Source organism: Capricornis sumatraensis, chromosome 1 (assembly GCF_032405125.1).
Source record: "Capricornis sumatraensis isolate serow.1 chromosome 1, serow.2, whole genome shotgun sequence".
In the NCBI taxonomy this organism is placed as follows: domain Eukaryota; kingdom Metazoa; phylum Chordata; class Mammalia; order Artiodactyla; family Bovidae; genus Capricornis; species Capricornis sumatraensis.
This window is the reverse complement of record NC_091069.1, coordinates 177,990,506-178,012,222: the sequence shown is the minus strand read 5'-3', so window position 1 is coordinate 178,012,222 and position 21,717 is coordinate 177,990,506. Positions and strand designations below refer to the sequence as shown.

The window sequence follows — 21,717 nt, the reverse complement described above, 5'->3', positions numbered from 1 at the left end:
TGTCTTTCAGCAGTTTGATTTTAATGTGTCTGAGTGTGAATCTCTCCAAGTTCATCCTACCTTGAGTTTCTTCAGCTTCTTTGATTGTTTATGTTCATGTCTTTCATCAGATTTGGGAATGTTTTACCCATTATTTCTTCAGATATTCTCTCTTGCCCTTTGATCTGTCTCTTGGACTCCTGCAATGTTTGTTGGTCTGCTTAATGATGGCTCACAAGTCTCTTTAGACTGGTTACTTTTCTTCAGTCTTTCTGTTCTCAGACTTAAGAATTTACATCATCCTATCTTCAGGTTTCCTAATTCTGCCTGCTCACATCTGCTTTAGTGACTTTTTCATTTCAATTACTTCACTTTTCAGCTTCAGAATTTCCTTTTGGTTTCTCTTTAGGATTTCTGTCTTTTGTTGCTTTCTCCGTTTTGTTCATACATTCTTTTCTTGGCCTTGTGCACCGTGTCTTTTAGTTCTTTGGATATTACAGTGGTTGCTTTAAATCATTTGTCTAATAGGTATGCCACCAGCTCTTTTTCAGAGACAGTTTCTTTTTTCTTCACTCTCCCTCCTTTGGATGGAACATATGTTCCTATTTCTTTGCATGCCTTTTGATATTTTTTGTTGGAAATTGAACATTTGAATCTTATGATTTTTCTGGAAATCAGATTTAAAGTTTGCTGGGTATTTTTGTTTTTGAGTTTTTGATTGCTGTAGGCTATCTTTGTGCTAAAAATCAGCTTATGAGATAACCTTAAAATCTTCTCTGATTTTTTTCTATGCCTGCACCTTCCCCAGGCATGCACAATGACTTTGTGATTTCCCTCATATATGTGGTTGTTTTTGAATATTCTAATCTTCAGTGTCTGATTCTCAAAAGGGGAAAGAAACAAATGAAATTATGGGAGGAGACACTTGCCCTTTAAAACTAGGAGTCACTTCAGCCAGAGGGGGAGGGATTTATATTACTTGGGGGAGGCTCAGCAATAACGGCCACTGCCTCTTTGAAACCTCTGTGATCAGAGGTAGCAATCAGAACACAGATTTCCCTATATTTGAAGAACAGGGTCCTTTTTGGCTGCCCTCTCCCTGCCTACTCTGCCCTGGCTTGTGCAGGCTTTGTGCCAGCTGCTCTAGGAACAAATTATGAAGGATGGGAATTGGGTAGCTGCAACACTGCTGAGAATTGAAATTGACTGGATTAACCACAGTTTGACATCTAATAACTTCTGGAAGTTGCAAGCCCTCAATAGACTACAGAATTCCAAAATGCTTATGTCACACTGACAATTGCATTTTGCCAGTACAGTCGTCATCTAGGTGGAGAAGCAAATTTGTGGGACTTTGTAATCTGTCATTGTTCCAGAATTCGTCCTATTTGTTTTTACAGTCACTTTAACTTATATATATATAGTGGTCACTAATGTGATGGCGTTAACTTTCAATGCTGTGTGTGCCAAATTAGAATCCAAGATGTACTACTCTCTGGGGTTTATGAGTTTTTTATTGGAGAAATACTTGTTTATAATTTAGTAGGGGAGAAAGAGAGAGACATTAAACCAATAATATAATGAAACTCCAATAAATGCTAAGAAGGAGAACTACAGTATATAGCATAAAAGCATTTTCTAAACTAATTTTGGCCTGTTTTTGAATAACTGAATCTTAGAATTATTTTAACACAAAATTTTTAAGATGTAATATTGTTCTCTGAAATTGGATTAGGATGCTGCAGTATGTTAACAGCAACAGACTTATGAGGCCCTTTATTAATGAAATAACATTCTAAAAGTTGGATGATCAAAACTGTGTTTCTTAAGCCTTATTATTAATTCATGGGTCATATTCTTTAGGGGTTGGTTAGTTTCTGTTTCTGGTATATCCTGCCCCTTTCCTATCACCCTCCCCCCCATTTCTGAGTGAATCATAAGATTTCATTATTGTCTGAGACATATATTATTGTTGAGACATATATAGTGGAATATACTATTAGTAAGTATAATGGATTAGCAATAGGTTTCTGTGATTTACAACACAGTTTTTTGTTTTGTTTTTAATATTACCTTACTGAATTGTCACACAGTCCTTTTGGTTAAAGGCATGTCTCTTTATAGATGGAAGAAATAAGTTTCAGTAATTAGTACTTGTGATTTACCTGTATATTCAAAGTCATTAAATGGTAGAGTGAGGTAGAGAGAGATCTAGAATCATGCTTTTTTTTTTAAATTTTACTTTACAATACTGTATTGGTTTTGCCATACATCAACATGAATCCGCCATGGGTGTACACGTGTTCCCAATCCTGAACCCCCCTCCCACCTCCCTCCCCATTACCATCTCTCTGGGTCATCCCAGTGCACCAGCCCTAAGCATCCTGTTTCCTGCATTGAACCGAGACTGGCGATTTGTCTTATATGATATTATACATGTTTCAATGCCATTCTCCCAAATCATCCCACCCTCCCCCTCTCCCACAGAGTCCAAAAGACTGTTCTATACATCTGTGTCTCTTTTGCTCTCTCGCATACAGGGTTATCGTTACCATCTTTCTAAATTCCATATATATGTGTTAGTATACTGTATTGGTGTTTTTCTTTCTGGCTTACTTCACTCTGTATAATTGGCTCCAGTTTCATCCACCTCATTAGAACTGATTCAAATGTATTCTTTTTAATGGCTGAGCAACCTAGATGTCCATCAGCAGATGAATGGATAAGAAAGTTGTGGTACATATACACAATGGAGTATTACTCAGCCATTAGAATCATGCTTTTTGATGTGTCATTTTAGGTTATTTAAATAATCTTATTTGACTAACTTAACAAGTAACTTTCACATAGATTATCCTCAAGTCTTGTTGCTGTTATTTGGTTTCCTCCCTAAGTAAAGCTGGTAATTCCATGTTATCTGTTCTGCTATCTCTCATCCTAGTTATAGATACCAAGGTCTTAAACTAGCCAAATTTGCTACTGTATTTTTTGTTTTAGTGCTCTTTATTTCAGCTATCTGAAAGTAGCAGATTCCGTGGCCAAATTTTTCTGTATCTCTTCTATCTAAAGTACTTGTTCTGGCTTGGTGTTAAGGTATGTTTTTCTGAGTTGTACCCTCCAAGCCCATTGGGCTACCTCATTCCCACCACCTCCAAGTTTGAGAGGGATGGATTACTGCTTTGTCAGATACCATTTCTATATTTAGAATTTAGAAATCCTCAAATTAGTAAGTGAAAGTATAATGTATCTTAAGGTAAATGTTTTAATTCTCTTCTGCTAACACAGTCTTAAATATTTTTAACATTATTTTGGTGGCTGAACTTGAGGCCATCAGATCATGCTTCTTGAGCTGAATGTACATAGGCTCTTATTTTGGACTACATTTTGTGATAGGTCTTTTCAAATTGCTTAATCTGACATTAGTTTTGAATGAAATTCTTGTTAATCCTCAATTTGAGTTTTTGTTCAGTTTCAAGTCTATGCTTTCCCTTCAGGTGAGGTCATTCACTCAGATTCTTTCTAAGATACATCTACAAATAAACTGATTGTACATATTATTAATTATCTAATCATATTCATTAAGCCAAAATTATAAATTATTTTTACTAGTCTGTATTCTTTTTTCAGAACTGAACTTTAAAATTGAAATTAAGTTTATGATATGAATGCTGATATCTTAATAACAGCTTTAACCCATAGTATTTTACAACTGCCTTCATTATTAACCCCTTACAGGCTGAGTACGTTCAAATAGAAAGGGAGTAGTACAGTGAACTCCTATGTACACTTATCACCCAACTACAGCAGTCCTCAGTTCATGCACATACATGATCCATAACCTCTCCTTCTCCTAATCTCTCATTGTCATTATTCTATCTTGAAGGAAATTTAATACTTTATATAATTTTTATGTATTTTAATACCAGATTTTTATGTAACTAGAATCAAAAGGTAACATATATAGTGATGATGAGTTGGTGATCATGAGCAGCTAGGGTTGTGATAATTTTGGTATGAGTTAGATTTTTGTAAAAGCAAACTTCTTCCACTATATTTTTGGTAATAAGCAGAGGAAGCCAGATGATTTTCTTGCCATAATTTTTAAAGATTATAGCTTCTTTTATAAGTTTAAATATTAGCCTTGTTCTTTCTTGCCTTCCTCTGTAATTGCTTAAGCAAAGTAAGCTGAAGTTGTACCATTAATTTTTTAATTTAAAAATATCAGTTTGAGATCCCAGTAGTCATTGGGAAATGAGTAATTCCTAATGTTCATAAAATCTCAAATGTCTCTCACAAATAGTATTTTTAGCAGTTTCACAAATAGTATTTGGTTTGATTCTCACTGAATCATTGGAAAATAGACTATTACCGTTAAAGGTAGGGCTGCACATAAAGTAGCTAGTATTATGTTTGTATTTAATACAGTATTCCCCACTAATTTTGTTTTTTTCAAGATTTTTTATTGTTTCAGATGTACAGCAAAGTGACCTAGTTATGTGTATATATATCTACTTTAGATTATTTTCCATTATAGGTTATTTTAATATACTGAATATAGTTCCCTGTGCTTTACTATAATCCTTGTCCCCACTCATTTTTAACTTGCTGCTTCATGTAGCTTAGATGGATACAGTGCAATTATTTATGCAAGCATATCTTTTAAAATTTATTTAAAGGATAGTCATCTCTTTGATTCTCTGAAAATGTCATTTGACTTGGTAATTATATATTTTTAAATATACAAAAGAAAGAATTTTAAGAGGAGTCACGTCAGTTTTCTAGTATGTTCGGTCTGGTTTTCATTTGGTAATAATTGCATTTTATTTTTAAAATTTTGTTGCACCTTCATAACAAACACTTTCCAGCTTAAGCAGAAAACCAAGCTTTTTTCATCTTAAACTTAATTAGATCTATGTTAATCTGCTTGTGCTTTTGGTGGGGTGGGGAGTGGTTGACCCTTAGTTGTTCTGTGAGTGGTCTAGAATAACAGATGAAAAGCAGTAATTGCAGTTGATAACAATTGAGGGCTTTTACATTGAATGTGTTTCTAATTAAAGTTTATGATGGATTTCTTTTTATGGTTCCTTTCCGCCAATGTTTAAACACAGTTCAGTATGAGACAGAATTATTTTTCTGGGTGATGAAATGTTGGAATCTTCAGGGGATCCTTGAGACTAGAAAAGAAGTGATTTCCAAGAAATTTGGGATGAGTTTTTAGTGATATTAGAGAATATTTGTGAATTTTTTGGGAAGACTGGTGAACTTCGCAAATCTTAACAAAATTATCTCTGTTGTAGCAGAAATAATCATTCATTTATCAAAAGCAGATGTAATAGCTGCCTATATTTCTAATTCTTTCCATTGGTGCTAGAAACTGGATACATTGTTTAACGTATGAAAACTTCATATAAAAATTATAATTTAAGAAATAGCAAATCTTTCATATGCTTCTAATATTTGTGAGCATTAATATGTAATGTACCAACTTTCCTGTTAAGCCTAACACGTTTACAATTCTTTCTTTAAGGCAAATCCTCCTCCAGTACTGGTCAACACAGACAGCTTGGAAACAACAACTTATGTAAGTTCCATTCATCACCATATATAATTCTGTTTTTCCTGTTCAGGTTTTCATACAGATATTAAAATCACAGCATTATTTTCTCTAATGCATTGTACTTATGATGTTGTGTCACTGAGCTGTAATTGCTAAAGCAAATGAAACTTACTATCCTTTTTAGTTTTTGTTTTCCCATGCTCTTACAAAGCAGAAATGTTGAAATAAATTTCATTTTTAAATTAAAATGAATGTCTTTCACTATGGGCTCTCTCTCACCGGTGGTCATTTACACAATGCCATATAATCAGAGAGTCATTTTTAAAGTCTAATTGAGTGACTGTGTTTTTAGTGAATGTGTTCACTTTGTAACTTTAAATTGATTACTCCTTCTCTCTAAACTCCTTTTGTTAAAAAGTCTTCTTTCTCCTAAAGATAAATAGCCAGAACAGCAGAATCTTAACATGTTTCACTCCACCTAAATGGCTCAGATGGTAAAGCATCTGCCTAGAATGCGGGAGACCTGATGGCAATCCATTCCAGTGCTCTTGCCTGGAAAGTCCCATGGACAGAGGAGCCTGGTAGGCTACAGTCCATGGGGTCTCTAAGAGTCTGACACGACTGAGTGACTTCACTTCACTTCACTTCAAAGTATCTTTGGAGATATTTAAGTAGAAGTTATACCTGTGCTGGAGAAGGCAGTGGCACCCCACCCACTCCAGTACTCTTGCCTGGGAAATCCCATGGACAGAGGAGCCTGGTAGGCTGCAGTCCATGGGGTCGCGAAGAGTCGGACACGACTGAGTGACTTCACTTTCCCTTTTCACTTTGATGCATTGGAGAAGGAAGTGGCAACCCACTTCAGTGTTCTTGTCTGGAGAATCCCAGGGACAGCGGAGCCTGGTGGGCTGCCCTCTATGGGGTCCCACAGAGTCGAACACGACTGACGCGACTTAGCAGCGGCAGTAGCAGCAGCATACCTGTGCATTAAAAAAAAAATCAAATGGTGCATAATTTAATAGATTGTAAAAATCTTTTTTCTCTCTTTTTTAAACTGTAGTCGGTTTTCATCTGTACTTTAAAACATTTTATTTGGCTTTATATTTTGTGTATATTTATATGGGTATAGCAAATTTGGGGAGATTTTTAAAAACTTTAAATAATAATACAAACCAAAAGTACTCTTCAGTCAGTGTCACCTTTCACACTGATATTCAATACTTAAGAAGAATTTTGTTTGTACTTTTGTTCTTCACATTTTATCCCTTACTTGTTCCTTTGTTAAATTATGTTTTGCTTAAGGGCAGAGATAGTAAATATTTTTATTTTAAAACCCTTTGAACTGGAAGGTTGCTATGTAAGAACTAACAGAAAACTATATCAACAAAGAAAATGAATACACATGCATTTTAGAGATGTCAACAAATTAAAAGCAGGATTAACATACAGACAGCAAAGTTTTTATGACACATTATTCAAAAAATAATTTTTCTGCTAAACAGAATATGTTTGAAGTCTCTAAACCCATTCACTACCCATGTTGAGAAATTCTCTAGAAAGACTCAACAAGGCTCAGCACCTTATACCTATGGCTAAGATTTATTTATATGTAATAAGTCAGGATCCATAGTCAGATTATAAGGCTGTTTCTCTAGAGGAATACATCTTTAGATTTCCTTCTACTGTCTTCCTCCCAAGAGGGGTCCACAGAGCACTGTTTTCACCTAGCAGTGAAAATGTAGCAATAAGTGTTCAGTTTTTCTGCCCAGGGAAGCCAATTATTTGGGCTTCACCACAGTTATTTATTGGTGGTTGTTCACATAGACACCCTCTATCTAGTACATGCCAAATTTCCAAGCTCCCAGAAGAAAAACAGGTGTTCAGCATAAAGTTCATTGTCTCTGCAAAGTCTTGCCAAGAGTAAACACCCCTTTCAGGTAGGGCATGGTGAGAACGCTCCCAAAATCAGTTTCTCAAATGCCAACTAAGACTCTTCTAGCCATAGCAGCCTTGGGCCTGATATAGTAACCCTTTTCTCTACATAAGGCAATAAGATAAATTCCATTTTCTTAAGATTTTGTTTTACTTTATCATATTTGAAAAACACTGTAAAATGTTTAGTAATATTCTTTGTAGCTAATTAGTTTAATTCTGAAATTTAAAATATGTTCCAGAATGGCTTTTAAACTTACTTGTTATTCCTTTGTTAAGTTCTGATCATTAAATACTAGCTATGAGTTGATGAATAAAATTAAGAAAACTTGCAGCTATTGCAATATCCCCCCCGCCACCATCTGCTGTCAAAATGCTTCCTAAAATTAAATAGTTAATTGAACAGGTAATGCATATACATTGTATAAAATTCAATATATACCACAGTATATCCAATGAAACGAGAATCTTTCTTCACCCCTACTCCTAGTCTTCTAGTTCCTCGTGCCTAAGGCATAAAATGTTAGTGTGTGTGTGTGTGTGTGTGTGTGTGTGTGTGTGTGTGTGTGTGTGTTCAGTTCAGTCGCTCAGTCGTGTCCGACTCTTTTCGACCCCATGAATCGCAGCACGCCAAGCCTCCCTGTCCATCACCAACTCCCGGAGTTCACTCAGATTCACGTCCATCGAGTCAGTGATGCCATCCAGCCATCTCATCCTCGGTTGTCCCCTTCTGCTCCTGCCCCCAATCCCTCCCAGCATCAAAGTCTTTTCCAATGAGTCAACTCTTTGCATGAGGTGGCCATAGTACTGGAGTTTCAGCTTTAGCATCATTCCTTCCAAAGAAATCCCAGGGCTGATCTCCTTCAGAATGGACTGGTTGGATCTCCTTGCAGTCCAAGGGACTCTCAAGAGTCTTCTCCAACACCACAGTTCAAAAGCATCAATTCTTCGGCGCTCAGCCTTCTTCACAGTCCAACTCTCACATCCATACATGACCACTGGAAAAACCATAGCCTTGACTAGACTGACCTTAGTCGGCAAAGTAATGTCTCTGCTTTTGAATATGCTATCTAGGTTGGTCATAACTTTTTTTCCAAGAAGTAAGCGGCTTTTAATTTCATGGCTGCAGTCACCATCTGCAGTGATTTTGGAGCCCCCCAAAATAAAGTCTGACACTGTTTCCACTGTTTTCGCCATCTATTTCCCATGAAGTGATGGGACCGGATGCCATGATCTTTGTTTTCTGAATGTTGAGCTTTGAGCCAGCTTTTTCACTCTCCTCTTTCACTTTCATCAAGAGGCTTTTGAGTTCCTCTTCACTTTCTGCCATAAGGGTGGTGTCATCTGCATATCTGAGGTTATTGATATTTCTCCCGGCAATCTTGAGTCCAGCTTGTGCTTCTTCCAGCCCAGCGTTTCTCATGATGTACTCTGCATAGAAGTTAAATAAGCAGGGTGACAACGTATAGCCTTGACGTACTCCTTTTCCTATTTGGAACCAGTCTGTTGTTCCATGTCCAGTTCTAACTGTTGCTTCCTGACCTGCATACAGATTTCTCAAGAGATGGGTCAGGTCGTCTGGTATTCCCATCTCTTTCAGAATTTTCCACAGTTTACTGTGATCCACACATTCAAAGGCTTTGGCATAGTCAATAAAGCAGAAATAGATGTTTTTCTGGAACTCTCTTGCCTTTTCCATGATCCAGCAGTGTATAGGATATATATTAAAAGAACATGTATATATATATCCTTTCATAAATATTTTGTGCATAAATAAGGATATATGTGTTTTCAAACTTTTCCCATATAAAAACCAATGCCCCACTGATAATTTTTGTATAGATGTTTTGTGTATATATACAATTATATAATCTGAATATATTTGTATACATAGATTCTCAAAGGGTGTGTCAATTTTTAGATTTGATCATTATTGCCAAATTATACTTTCTAGCATTATGATTCAACAAAAAGTATTAATGTTTTTACCCCATACTGTCACTAGCATGGTGTGTTAATAAATTTTTTGATCCTTTGTTAGCATAATGCTTGTTACCATAAAGTATATTAACTCATTGTTTCAACTTGAATGTATATCTCAATTCTTATCAGCTTTTTCACCTTAAAATTTTTTCTTATGTTGAGACATTTACATACCACGAAATCCACCCTTATAAAGTATACAATTCAGTGGTTTTAGTTTATTCACAGCATTGTGCCATCACCACCACTTTCAAATTCCATAACATTTTTATCACCTTGTAAGGAAACCCTGTACCCATTAGCAGTCAATCCCATTTTGCCCTTACCTCTGCCCCTAACAATCATTAATCTACTTTCTGTCATTATGGCTTTGTCTTTTCTGGACTGTTCTTATAAATAGAATCATTCATGTTCACCTGAAACCAACACAACATTGTAAATCAACTGTACTCCAATAAGAATTTTTAAAAAGGGAATCATACAGTAGTTTTTTGTGTCTGGCTTTCACTAGGAGTAGTATGGTGAAGGTTCATCTGTGTTGCAGCATGTGTTAGAACTTCATTTGTTTTTATGGCCGAATTATTTTTCATTATATGTATGTACTACATTTTGTTTATTCATTCTTCTCTTGATGGTCTCTTGGGTCGTTTCCACCTTGTGGCTGTTGTAACTAGTGCTGCATTGGCATGGGCATCCCCAGTGGATGAGAGGTAAAGAATCCACCCAGAATCCACCTGCCAATGCAGGAGATGTGGGTTCAGTCCACGGCTTGGGAAGATCCCTTGGAGAGACAAATGGCAACCCACTCTAGAATTCTTTACTGGGAAATCCCATGAACAGAGGAGCCTGGTGGGCTACAGTCCATTGCGTCACAGATAGTTGGACTTAATGACTAAACAATTGTAACAGACATTGCATACAGTATCTGGGAATTATTGTCATTTTATTAGTATTATGTCTCTTAGTCCATGAACATATTGTTTATCCATTCCTTTGCATCTTCAATTTTGTTCACAGCATTTTAAATTTTCAATGGATTTGTCTTACACTTTTTAAATTAAATTTATTCCTAAGTATTTTATTCTTTTAATGCTATTATAAATGAAATTGTTTTCTTAATTTTATGTACGGATTTTTCATTGCTAGTGTTTAGGAATATCGGAGAAGGCAATGGCACCCCACTCTGGTACTCTTGCCTAGAAAATCCCATGGGTGGAGGAGCCTGGTAGGCTGCAGTTGATTGGGTCGCTAATAGTCAGACACGACTAAGTGACTTCACTTTCACGCATTGGAAAAGGAAATGGCCACTCCAGTGTTCTTGCCTGGAGAATCCCAGGGACGGGGAAGCCTGGTGGGCTGCCGTCTATGGGGTCACACAGAGTCAGACACGACTGAAGTGTCTTAGCAGCAGGAATATAATGGATTTGGGGGTATTAATCTATCCTGCAGTGTTACTGAACTCATAAATTAGTTCTGATTTTTGTTCTTATTGTAGATTCCTTTGGATTTTCTACATAAGGTCATGTAATATACAAACAAATATTTTCACTTCTTTCTTTTCAATAAAGATGCCTTTTATTTATTTTTCTTGCCTAATTGCCGTGGCTAAAACCACCATTAAAATGTTTCATAGAAATTGCAAGAGCTAACATTCTTATTTTGTTCCTGATCCTTGGGTGAAAGAAAGCTTTCACTCTTGTACAATCAAGTATGATGTATTAAATTCAGTGTTAAGTATTAATTGATAAAATTTCATTGGCATTGGGTTTGATTCTCTCTCTGAAATCCTGTTCTTTTCCTAAATTCTAAGATATTAAGCAAAAATTCTAGAGGTCTTCCTGGTTCTGATAATAAGCAGAAATGAAGAAATTTGTTGAAATAATTCCTAACTATTCCTTTGTATTTTCTGTAAAACCATAAGGAGTAAAGAAAAATTATGACAATTCTTTTAATTTTACTTTGGTAGCTTTTTTTACACAGGGCTTCTCTGGTGGCTCTGCAGATGTGGGTTTTATCCCTGGGTCAGGAAGATCCCCTGGAGAAGGGAATGACTAACCATTCCAGTTTCTTTTTTTTCCTAATTGATAGATAATTCCTTTAGAGTATTGTCTTGGTTTCTGCCATACATCAACATAAATCCGCTCTTGGTATGCACATGTCCCCTCCCTCTTGAACCTCCCTTCACCTGCCACACCTCTAAGTTGTCCAGAGTACCTGTTTGAGCTCCTGGCATTGTACAGCAAATTCCCACTGGCTATCTACTTTGCATATTATAATGTATGTGTTTCTATGCTACCCTGTCCATTCACTCCACCCACCCTCTCTTTGGCGTGCCCTGGGTCCTATTGTCTGTTCTCTATGTCTCAGTCTCCATTACTGCCCTGAAAATAGACATCAGTACCATCTTCCTAGATTTCATATATATGTGTGTTAATATATGATATTTGTCTTTCTCTTTCTGTCTTCACTCTGTATAATAGGCTCTAGGTTTATCCATCTCATTAGAACTAACTCAAATGTGGTGTTTTTGTGGCTGAGTAATATTCCTTTTTGCATTTCCCCCCCACCCCCAAGAAAAAGAAATGCAAAAAGGCAAAATGGTTGTTTGAGGAGGCCTTACAAATAGATGAGAAAAGAAGAGAAGTGAAAAGCAAAGGAGAAAAGGAAAGATATACCCGTCTGAATGCAGAGTTCCAAAGAATACCAAGCAGAGATTTAAAAAATCCTTCCTAAGTGAACAATGCCAACAAAGGTCCGTCTAGTCAAAGCTGTGATTTTTCCAGTAGTCATGTATGGATGTGAGAGTTGGACTATAAAGAAAGCTGAGCACTGAAGAATTGATGCTTTGAACTGTGGTGTTGTTGAAGACTCTTGAGAGTCCCTTGGACAGCAAGGAAATCGAACCAGTCCATCCTAAAGGAAATCAGTCTTGAATATTCATTGGAAGGACTGATGTTAAAGCTGAAACTCCAATACTTTGGCCACCTTGTGTGAAGAGTTGACTCAATTGAAAAGACCGTGATGCTGGAAAAGATTGAAGGCAGAAGGAGAAGGGGATGACAGAGGATCAGATGATTGGATGGCATCACCGACTCAATGGACATGAGTTTGAGTAAACTCCGGGAGTTGGTGATGGACTGGAAGGCCTGGCATGCTACAGTCCATGGGGTTGCAAGAGTCAAACACGACGGAGCAACTGAACTGAACTGAAGGAAACAATGCAAAGAAATAGAGGAAAACAATAGAATGGGAAAGACTAGAAATCTCGTCAAGAAAATCAGAGATACCAAGGGAACATTTCATGCAAAGATGGGTACAATAAAGGACAGAAATATAATGGATCTAATGGAAGCAGAAGATACTAAGAACAGGTGGCAAGAATATATAGAAGTACTATGCAAAAAGATCTTAATGACCCAGATAACCACGATGGTGTGATCACGTACCTAGAGCCAAACATCCTTGAGTGTGAGGTCAGGTGGGCCTTAGGAAGCATCACTATGAACAAAGCTAGTGGACGTGATGGAATTCCAGTTGAGCTATTTCAAATCCTAAAAGATGATGCTGTGAAAGTGCTGCACTCAATATGCCAGCAAATTTGAGAAACTCAGCAGTGGCCACAGGACTGGAAAAAGTCAGTTTTCATTCCAATCCCAAAGAAAGGCAATGCCATAGAATGTTCAAACTACCACACAGTTGCACTCATCTCACATTCTAGCAAAGTAATGCTCAAAATTCTCCATGCTGGCTTCAACAGTACATGAATAGTGAACTTCCAGACGTTCAAGCTGGTTTTAGAAAAGGCAGAGGAACCAGAGATCAAATGGCCAGCATCCATTGGATCATCAAAAGAGCAAGAGAATTCCAGAAAAACCTATACTTTTGCTTCATTGACTACGCTAAAGCCTTTGACTGTGTGGATCACAACAAATTGTGGAAAATTCTTAAGAGATGGGAATACCAGACTACCTTACCTGCCTCCTGAGAAAGCTGTATGCAGGTAAGAAGCAACAATTAGAACTGGATATGAAACAACAGACTGGTTTCAGACTGGGAAAGGAGTACCTCAAGGCTGTATATTGTTACCTTGCTTATTTAAATTATGTCCAGAGTACATCACATGAAATGCTGGGCTGGATGAAGCAGAAGGTGGAATCAAGATTGCCAGGAGAAATAACAAAAACCTCAGATATTGAGATGACACCACCTTTATGGCAGAAAGTGAAGAGGAACTGTAGAGCCTTGATGAAGGTGAAAGAGGAGTGTGAAAAAGTTGGCTGAAACGTCAACATTTAAAAAGCTAAGTTCATGGCATCTGGTTTTATCACTTCATGACAAATAGATGGGGAAACAATGGAAACACTGACAGACTTTTATTTTCTTGGGCTCCAGAATCACTGCAGATGGTGACTGCAGCCATGAAATTAAAAAGTGCTTGCTCCTTGGAAGACAAGTTGGCAGTTCTAGACAGCATATTAAAAAGCAGAGGCATCGCTTTGCCAACAAAGGTCCATATAGTCAGAGCTAGGTCTGTCTAGTCAAGGCTATGGTTTTTCCAGTGGTCATGTATGGATGTGGGAGTTGACTGTAAAGAAAGCTGAGCACAGAAGAATTGATGTTTTTGAACTGTGATGTTGGAGAAGACTCTTGAGAGTCCCTTGGACTTAAAGGTGGTCAAACCAGTCCATCCTAAAGGAAATCAGTCATGGATATTCATTGGAAGAACTGATGCTGAAATTCCAATACTTTGGCCACCTGATGCAAAGAGCCAACTCATTGGAAAAGACCTTGATGCTAGAAAAGATTGAAAGCAAGAGGAGAAGGGGACGACGGAGGACTAGACGGTTGAATGGCATCACCAACTCAGTGGACATGATTTTGAGCAAGCTCCAGGAGATGGTGAAGGACAGGGAAGCCTGGTGGGCCGCAGTCCATGGGGTCCAAAGAGACGGACACGACCTAGTGACTGAACAACAACAATAAATAATCCATTGTATGTATGTACCACAGCTTCTTTATTCATTCATCTGTCAGTGTATATCTGGGTTGCTTCCATGTCCTAGCGGTTGTAAATAGTCCTGCAGTGAACACTGGGGTACATCTGTCTTTTTCAATTATGTTTTTTCAGGATATTTGCCCAGTAGTGGGATTGTTGGGTCATATAGTCCTTTTATTCCTAGATATTTAAGTAATCTCCATACTGTCCTCTATAGTGACTGCATCAATTTACAGTCACAACAGCAGTGCAAGAGGGTTCCCTTTTCTCCACACCCTTTCCAGAATTTATTGTTTATAGAATTTCTGATGGTGGTCATTCTGACCGGTGTGAGGATATATTTCATTGTAGCTTTGATTTGCATTGCTCTAATAATGAGTGATGTTGAGCATCTTTTCACTCGTCTATTAGCATATTTGTATGTCGTCTTCGGAGAAAGGTCTGTTTAGGTCTTCTGGCTACTTTTTGATTGGGTTGTTTGTTTTTCTGGTGTTGAGCTGCATGAGCTATTTGTATATTTTGGAGATAAATTGTTTGTTAATTCTGTTTCAGTTTTTCGTGTATGTGTATGTTTCTTTGTTTTTGTTGTTGTTTGTCTGATTTTGTATTTACCAGTTGTCTTTTGTTTCTTGTTTTCATTTTTGTTTTTGTGTGTTTGTTTTAATCCCCTTTAATTCCATAACAAACAGCTAGTGGAATCTCAGTTCTTTGGCCACTCCAGTATTCCTGCCTAGAGAATTCCATGGACAGAGGAGCCTGGCTGGCTATAGTCCATGCAATGAAAGCTTCAGTTTTTCTGTACAGTTTAATTAATAACTATATTATTTTAAAGTTGACCTAAATGGCTATTCTTTCTTTAGGAAAAATTCATGAGTAAATTCTTTCAGGGTTAATATTTTGTATTTATTAACGTTGAGTTTTCATTAGGAAGAACATTGTCTTCCTAGAACATTTTTATTTTTAGGTTCTTACCTTATGATGGTATATACTTTTGAGATTTTTAATTGCCTTAGAATATGGGAGACCCGGGTTCGATCCCTGGGTTGGGAAGATCCCCTGGAGAAGGGAAAGGCTATCCACTCCAGTATTTTGGCCTGGAGAATTCCATGGACTGTATAGTCTATGGGGTTGCAAAGAGTAGATGCAGCTGAACAACTTCCACAATCACAATCACACAGTGAGTTGTATGAATGTTGATAGGCAAAATCTTGAGTTTTAATGTATTACTTTATAGTTTGAAAAGTATTACTGAAATGAACCTTAAATGACAGAGAAGTCTTCAGTTAGACTTCTTTGTATCTTTATTTGGAGAGTCTTAATATCTATTATGTATTAGATTTGTCTGTCCTGTTTGGATATATTAATGCAACCTTTTTAGAAAATTTTAATCTTTAGGAATAAGGGGCCAAGGACATCTGTATTCTTTATGGCATATCATCTATAATTGAAGCAAATTATATTTTTCTAAAAAGCTAAAACAACTTAAATATTAAACAGTGAATGGTATTCAAATATACTAGCAAAAACCAGTGAAATATGAAATACCTAGCAATCAACTTGAAGCTACATACTGTCTGGTGGCTTAGACAATAGAGAATCTGTCTGCGATTTGGGTTTGATCCCTGGGTCAGGACGAATACCCGCTGGAGAAGGAAATTGCAACCCACTCCAGTATCCTTGCCTGGAGAATTCCATGGACAGAGAAGACTGGTGGTCTGCGGTCCAGGGGTCACAGAGAGTCAGACACAACAGGAAATGTATATAGTTTGTTGTAAGAAAGCTGTGAAACTTATTGATGGTATAGAGGAATACTTAAGTACAGAGCAGTTTTTGTTGCAGAACAGAAAGATAAAGTAGAGATCATTGTTTTTTCCAGATAGATCTGTAAATTTGGTATAGTGCCAATCATAGTACCAAAAAAGAGAATGTGTATTTGGAGTCGGGGGAGGAGAAAGGAAAGGGGGAAGGAGGAGAGATAAAAAGAGAATATGTGCATGTATTTTGGAAGGATATAGTTAGATTTAATGATTCACTTAGAGCTATATCTTCCAGAATTGCAAGCCACTAGCCACATGTTGGTATTTAAATTTATATTGATTAAAATTCAATGATATTTATAGTTTTCCTGCTGGCAGTAGTCACATTACAAGCACTCAGTAGTCACTTGTGGGTAAGTAACTGCTGTATTAGACCAGACAGATTATATTACACTTACATCATCACAGAAACTTCTTTTGGACAGTTTGATATAGAAAAGTTAAAAACTCAAAAACAACCAAGTAAAAATTAAGAGCAATTTGGAGGGATTTCTCCACAGATAATAAAATATATTATAAAACAGCATTTCGGTAAAAGTGTAGTTCTTGTCCCCAATCATATTGAAAAGTGAAAGTCTCTCAGTCATGTCTGACTCTTTGCAACCCCATGGACTATACAGTCCTTGGAATGCTCCAGGCCAGAATACTGGAGTGGGTAACCAACCATACCCTTCTCCAGAGGCTCTTCCCAACCCAAGGATCAAACCCACGTCTCCCACATAGCAGGTGAATTCTTTACCAGCTGAGCCACCAGGGAAGCTGCAAATTATATTAGGTGAGTGGAACACAACTCACCTTGGTATATGTTATATAATCTGATTTTTTTCCCTAGTCAAGTTGATTATAGATAAGTTGTTCTTAGTTATGACTTTATGAAATTTTTTCTGCTAATACTAAGATTTTTTTACAATTAGAAATTTACTGCCTATTCTTAAGTATCTTTAGAAATTTTGCCTTTTATCAAAATTATTTCCATAACTTCTTTACCAATTTACTTTTCTCTAATTTCTCTTCCCTTTGTGTTCCACACTGCCATGGTTCTTTTTCTGAAAAACAGTTAAACGTACTTGATGCTCCAAAATTTCCAAGAATGTTTTCCATTCATCAGGAAAACATTCAAGATGTTTCACAGTCAGGCCCCAATCCACTTCTCCAGCTTACACCTTCATCCTTAATATAGAATCCCATTTTGTTACTAGGACTGAATTCTAAACCTAGAAAGTACTAGCAATGACAGTTCTCATGAAGTATTTTAAATCTATGCTTTTCTGTTTTTGAGGATGAGGAAAAAAACTCAAATATTTTGTCAGTAATATATTATTTTGTCTAAAGATTGATTTAATTTTATTTCTCTTCTCTAATTTTATTTCTTGTTTCCCTCTCACCTTGTCCTATTGAGAGTGATAAACCCATTAGCCAAGCATATTTTTCCTGTTGAAAGCCACATTTTGTAGAGATACTACGAAAAGAAAACTTATCACCCATTTTGTCATTTTCCTGGAAACCATATTGCTTTTGAAAATATTACACCATCGTTTTTTTGTTCCTTTACAGTAATGAAATGGTAATTTGTGGTTTTGATAATGTATTCATGGCATTTAGAAGCCCAGTTTGAATGTGTTTAATGATGTTATTGTCTCATGAATTGAACCTGAATTAGGGGTTGCTTTCTTACAGTATGGTAAAGAAAAAAAAGTGGCTTACATAGATTTCATTCTTCTGTTGTTTCATTATTCTATTGCTGTATAACAAGCCACTGTGAAACACAGTGGCTTAAAAAATAATTATTTCTCATGATTTTCTGGATTAATTGGATAGTTTCGTTTCTCATGATCTTGGCTGGGACATGAAAAAAGACTGGAAGACCCAAAATAGCCTCATTGACCATGGCCAACAGTCAATGCCAGTTGCTGGGTAGAAGTGCAGCTGGGGCTTTTGGCCAAAGGTCTCTGATGCTCCTTCATTTGAATCACTTCGTAGGGTCTTTGAGCTTCCTCACATTACAGCTTCTGAATTCTTAGAAGGTGCATTCTTTATAACAAGGCGGATACTACAAGGCCTCACATGACCTAGATTCCAAAATCGCAGAGCATTATTTGTGCCACTCTCTTTATAGCAGAAGTCATCTAGAACCTGCCTAGATCCAAGGGAAAGGGAAATAGATAACATCTCTTGATGGTAGGGTGGTTTAATCATATTGCAGAAGAGCACTAAGGATGGAAGATGGGAGGCATCTAGAGATTCAGTTTATCACAATCCATATTTGATTTATGAGATTACTTTGCTCAGTTTCATATCACCAGAAAGATTATAGAGGTGAGAACTTGAAGGATATGTAAAGGACAGAGCAAATCATTTAAGTTTAATGGTATATAAGGCCCATGAAGAGGGGAGATACATGTTAGGAATGAAGTTGAGTCATGATTTGGGTCAGTTCATACACAGCCTTGTATGAGAGTTTCAGAGAATTTTGGAGAAAGTATGTGATACATGGGTTCCAGGAAGATCCATCTGTGTAAAACACATTAGAATGATTTGAGCAGTGAAGAATAGTAATCTAAGAGTTGGAGTAGATTACATTTGCTGTAGCCCAGAAGGGATGAATAACAACTCAAGCCAAAGTGATAGAAATGAAAATGGAGAGGTGATGGTGTTCAGGAACAACTGAAGTATTTAAGTCAGTAGGAATTGGAAGCTAATTAGATGTGTGAATTAAAGCGAAGAAGAGGATCAAGAGTTCAGTAAGTATTAAAAGCTGAGTGTACCCTTTCTGTATTTGAAAGGCACAGTATCATAAATGTCATTAATCACGTTTGCACTGTTCCATTCCTTGAAAATCTTTCTCAAAATTATTAGAATCAAGCTATGTTATTTGATTACTATCACATTTAGCAGGCTTTCATTTAACAGGGTCTCTGTGACAGTCTGGAAGGTGGGATGGCGAGGGAGGTGGGAGGGAGGTTCGGAAGAGAAGGGACATGGGTCTACCTATGGCTGATTCTTGATGTATGACAAAAAACACAAAATTCTATAAAGCAGTTATCCTTCCATTTTAAAAAAAAAGTAGGAAAAAAAGAAATCATACAAAAATTGTCTTGTCATTTTAAATTTTACGTTCTAAATTTCTGTGCTACTTTTTTCCCTACTAGGTTAATGGCACTGATGCAGATTATGAATATGAAGAAATCACACTTGAAAGGGTAAAAGCCTATTCATTATCTTAAGCTTTTATGAAAAGAAATCTGTTCCTTTAAAGAACTCTTTAAATATACTGCTCTTTCATATAGAATCTAAGGAAGATCATCTTTCAAAAGCAGAACCATGTAATAATATTAGTTTCTTTAATAAGTCCACATGTCATATAATTAGCTGTGGTATTTTCATGTTGCTTTTGAACATGTATGAACATGTTGCTTTCCTTTAAGAACTTTTTTTAAAAATAAACTTTCATTTAAAATTTTTAGATTTGTAGAAAAGTAGTACAGAGTTTCCATTTACCCTAGACTCAGTTTCACCTATTTATTAACATCTTACATTACTAAAATACATTTGTTTCAACCAGTGAAGTAACACTGATACGTTATTATCAATGAAATTTATTTGAATTTCCTTACTTTGTTTTTCTCCTCCAGGATCTTATCTGGAATACCATATTACATTTAGTTATTATGTCTCCTTGTGCTCCTCTAGACTGACAATATCTCAAATTTCTCAGTTTTTAATTTTATTATTTAGTTTTCATATAATGAAGTATTACTTATTTTAAATGAGTATTTTGTCTCTTGAGCTAGTAACTTGATCATTGTATCAGTTTTGTTTCCTAGAAAAATAATAACCATAGATTTACTGGAAAAGACCTTACTGAAAACTTTCTTATTATGCATTCCCCTAGTCAGAAAATAACTTACAGGTGCAATTCAGGTGTAGGAAGATGAAGGAAATGTGGGTTCAATTCCTGGGTTGGGAAGATCTCCTGGAGAAGGGAATGGCAACCCACTCTAGTATTCTTGCCTGGAGAATCCCATGGACAGACTAGTCTGGTGGGCTACAGTCCATGGGGTCAAAAAGAGTCAGACACAACTAAGCTCAAGCACGTGCACTCACAATTCACATATGTGAATTTTCTTGATATATTTTCCCCTTAAGAATATCTGCATTCAATTGATGCTATATTTTAGCAGTGCCACCTTGTCTGACCATCATTTTTTGGAAAATGAGGTGCTTTACATAAGTGACTTTTCTAAGTAACTGAATATCTGTATATTTAATGTTCCTAAAGGACTAGATTTATGTTTGTAGTCAGATAAACTGAGTGAAAATAGACCTCAGAGGGTCTTTTACATGTGTAATAGATTTTTTACTGCCTGTTTACCTGGATTTGGGCCACCTATTCAAGTGAGGTAGCTGACTGAGTCTTACAGGTAAACAATATTAATGTATTATGCACATTTTAATGTGGCATTTTGGTTTTTTCCCCCGCTTTATTGAGATTTCTTGACATAATCCTAACTTTTTACCTCATTCATGTTTTCATTTTTTACTAGTACCTTTTAAATTCTTTTAGTCAGAACTGTACATTGTATTTTTCACTGATTATAGGACTTGAATACAAGGAATTAGGGAGATATTGTTAAAGTGTACAAGCTTGGAACTAGATGATGAATAAGTTCCAGACTTCTTATATGCACAGTGTAGTGAATATAATCAACAATACTGTATTATATACTTCAGAATTGCAAGAGACTAGTTCTTAAATGTTCTCACCATAAAAAATAATGACAATTATGTGACCTCATAGAGGTGTTGGCTAAATAAAGCTAGTACATAAAGTAGTAATCTAAATAAAGTAAGCTAAATAAAGTGGTAATCATATTGTTCTGTATAAATGTATCAAGTCAACATGTTGTATACCTTAAACCTACACAAAATTATTTGTAATTATATCTTGATTTTGTAAAGCAAATAAAAAAGAATACCTGAGTATCTTGGTGTCCCCATACAACCTTTTGATACTATTTACTACCACGTTAGTAACTCTTAGTTTAGACTGGAAAATTTATTTTGTTAAAATAGAATTTTAGGACTATGATAATTGAGTGGAATTTTAAGGTATTTTATACAGTTTAGTAATATATCCAGATATACCCACTTATTTGAGCCTACTGAAAACCAAAGTTAAATCATTCTTGAAAAAATAAATGTCTAATACCTTTGAGATCAGTTTTTCTTTGTGTACCAGTAGAGAACCCTTCCTTCAAAGAAAATATTATTCAAAAATCAGTACATAAAATGAACAAGAAGCAATGCTGCTTTGGCAAAATTAACTTTGCTGTCAAGAAAGCTTACCAATGTTAAATTCTCCAGTTAGACTTTCAGTATTTAAAAAATGCCTTTTGCTAGTCAGGTAGGTTTCTTGGTTAAACACCTCAAGGATGATGGCAATGTTATTTAGC

At 36.2% G+C, this 21,717-nt stretch overlaps 1 protein-coding gene across 5 annotated transcripts in view; it reads left to right on the top strand.

Annotated features, from left to right (window-relative positions):
- The window catches only part of DLG1 (discs large MAGUK scaffold protein 1), a 268,658-nt gene that overhangs the window by 136,977 nt on the left and 109,964 nt on the right, over positions 1–21,717 (top strand). For all 5 annotated transcript variants that reach the window (XM_068969482.1, XM_068969640.1, XM_068969650.1 and 2 more), the window contains 2 exons: positions 5,507–5,560; positions 19,414–19,464. In XM_068969482.1, the coding sequence (XP_068825583.1) occupies positions 5,507–5,560; positions 19,414–19,464 (105 nt within the window). The remainder of the gene's footprint in view (positions 1–5,506; positions 5,561–19,413; positions 19,465–21,717) is intronic.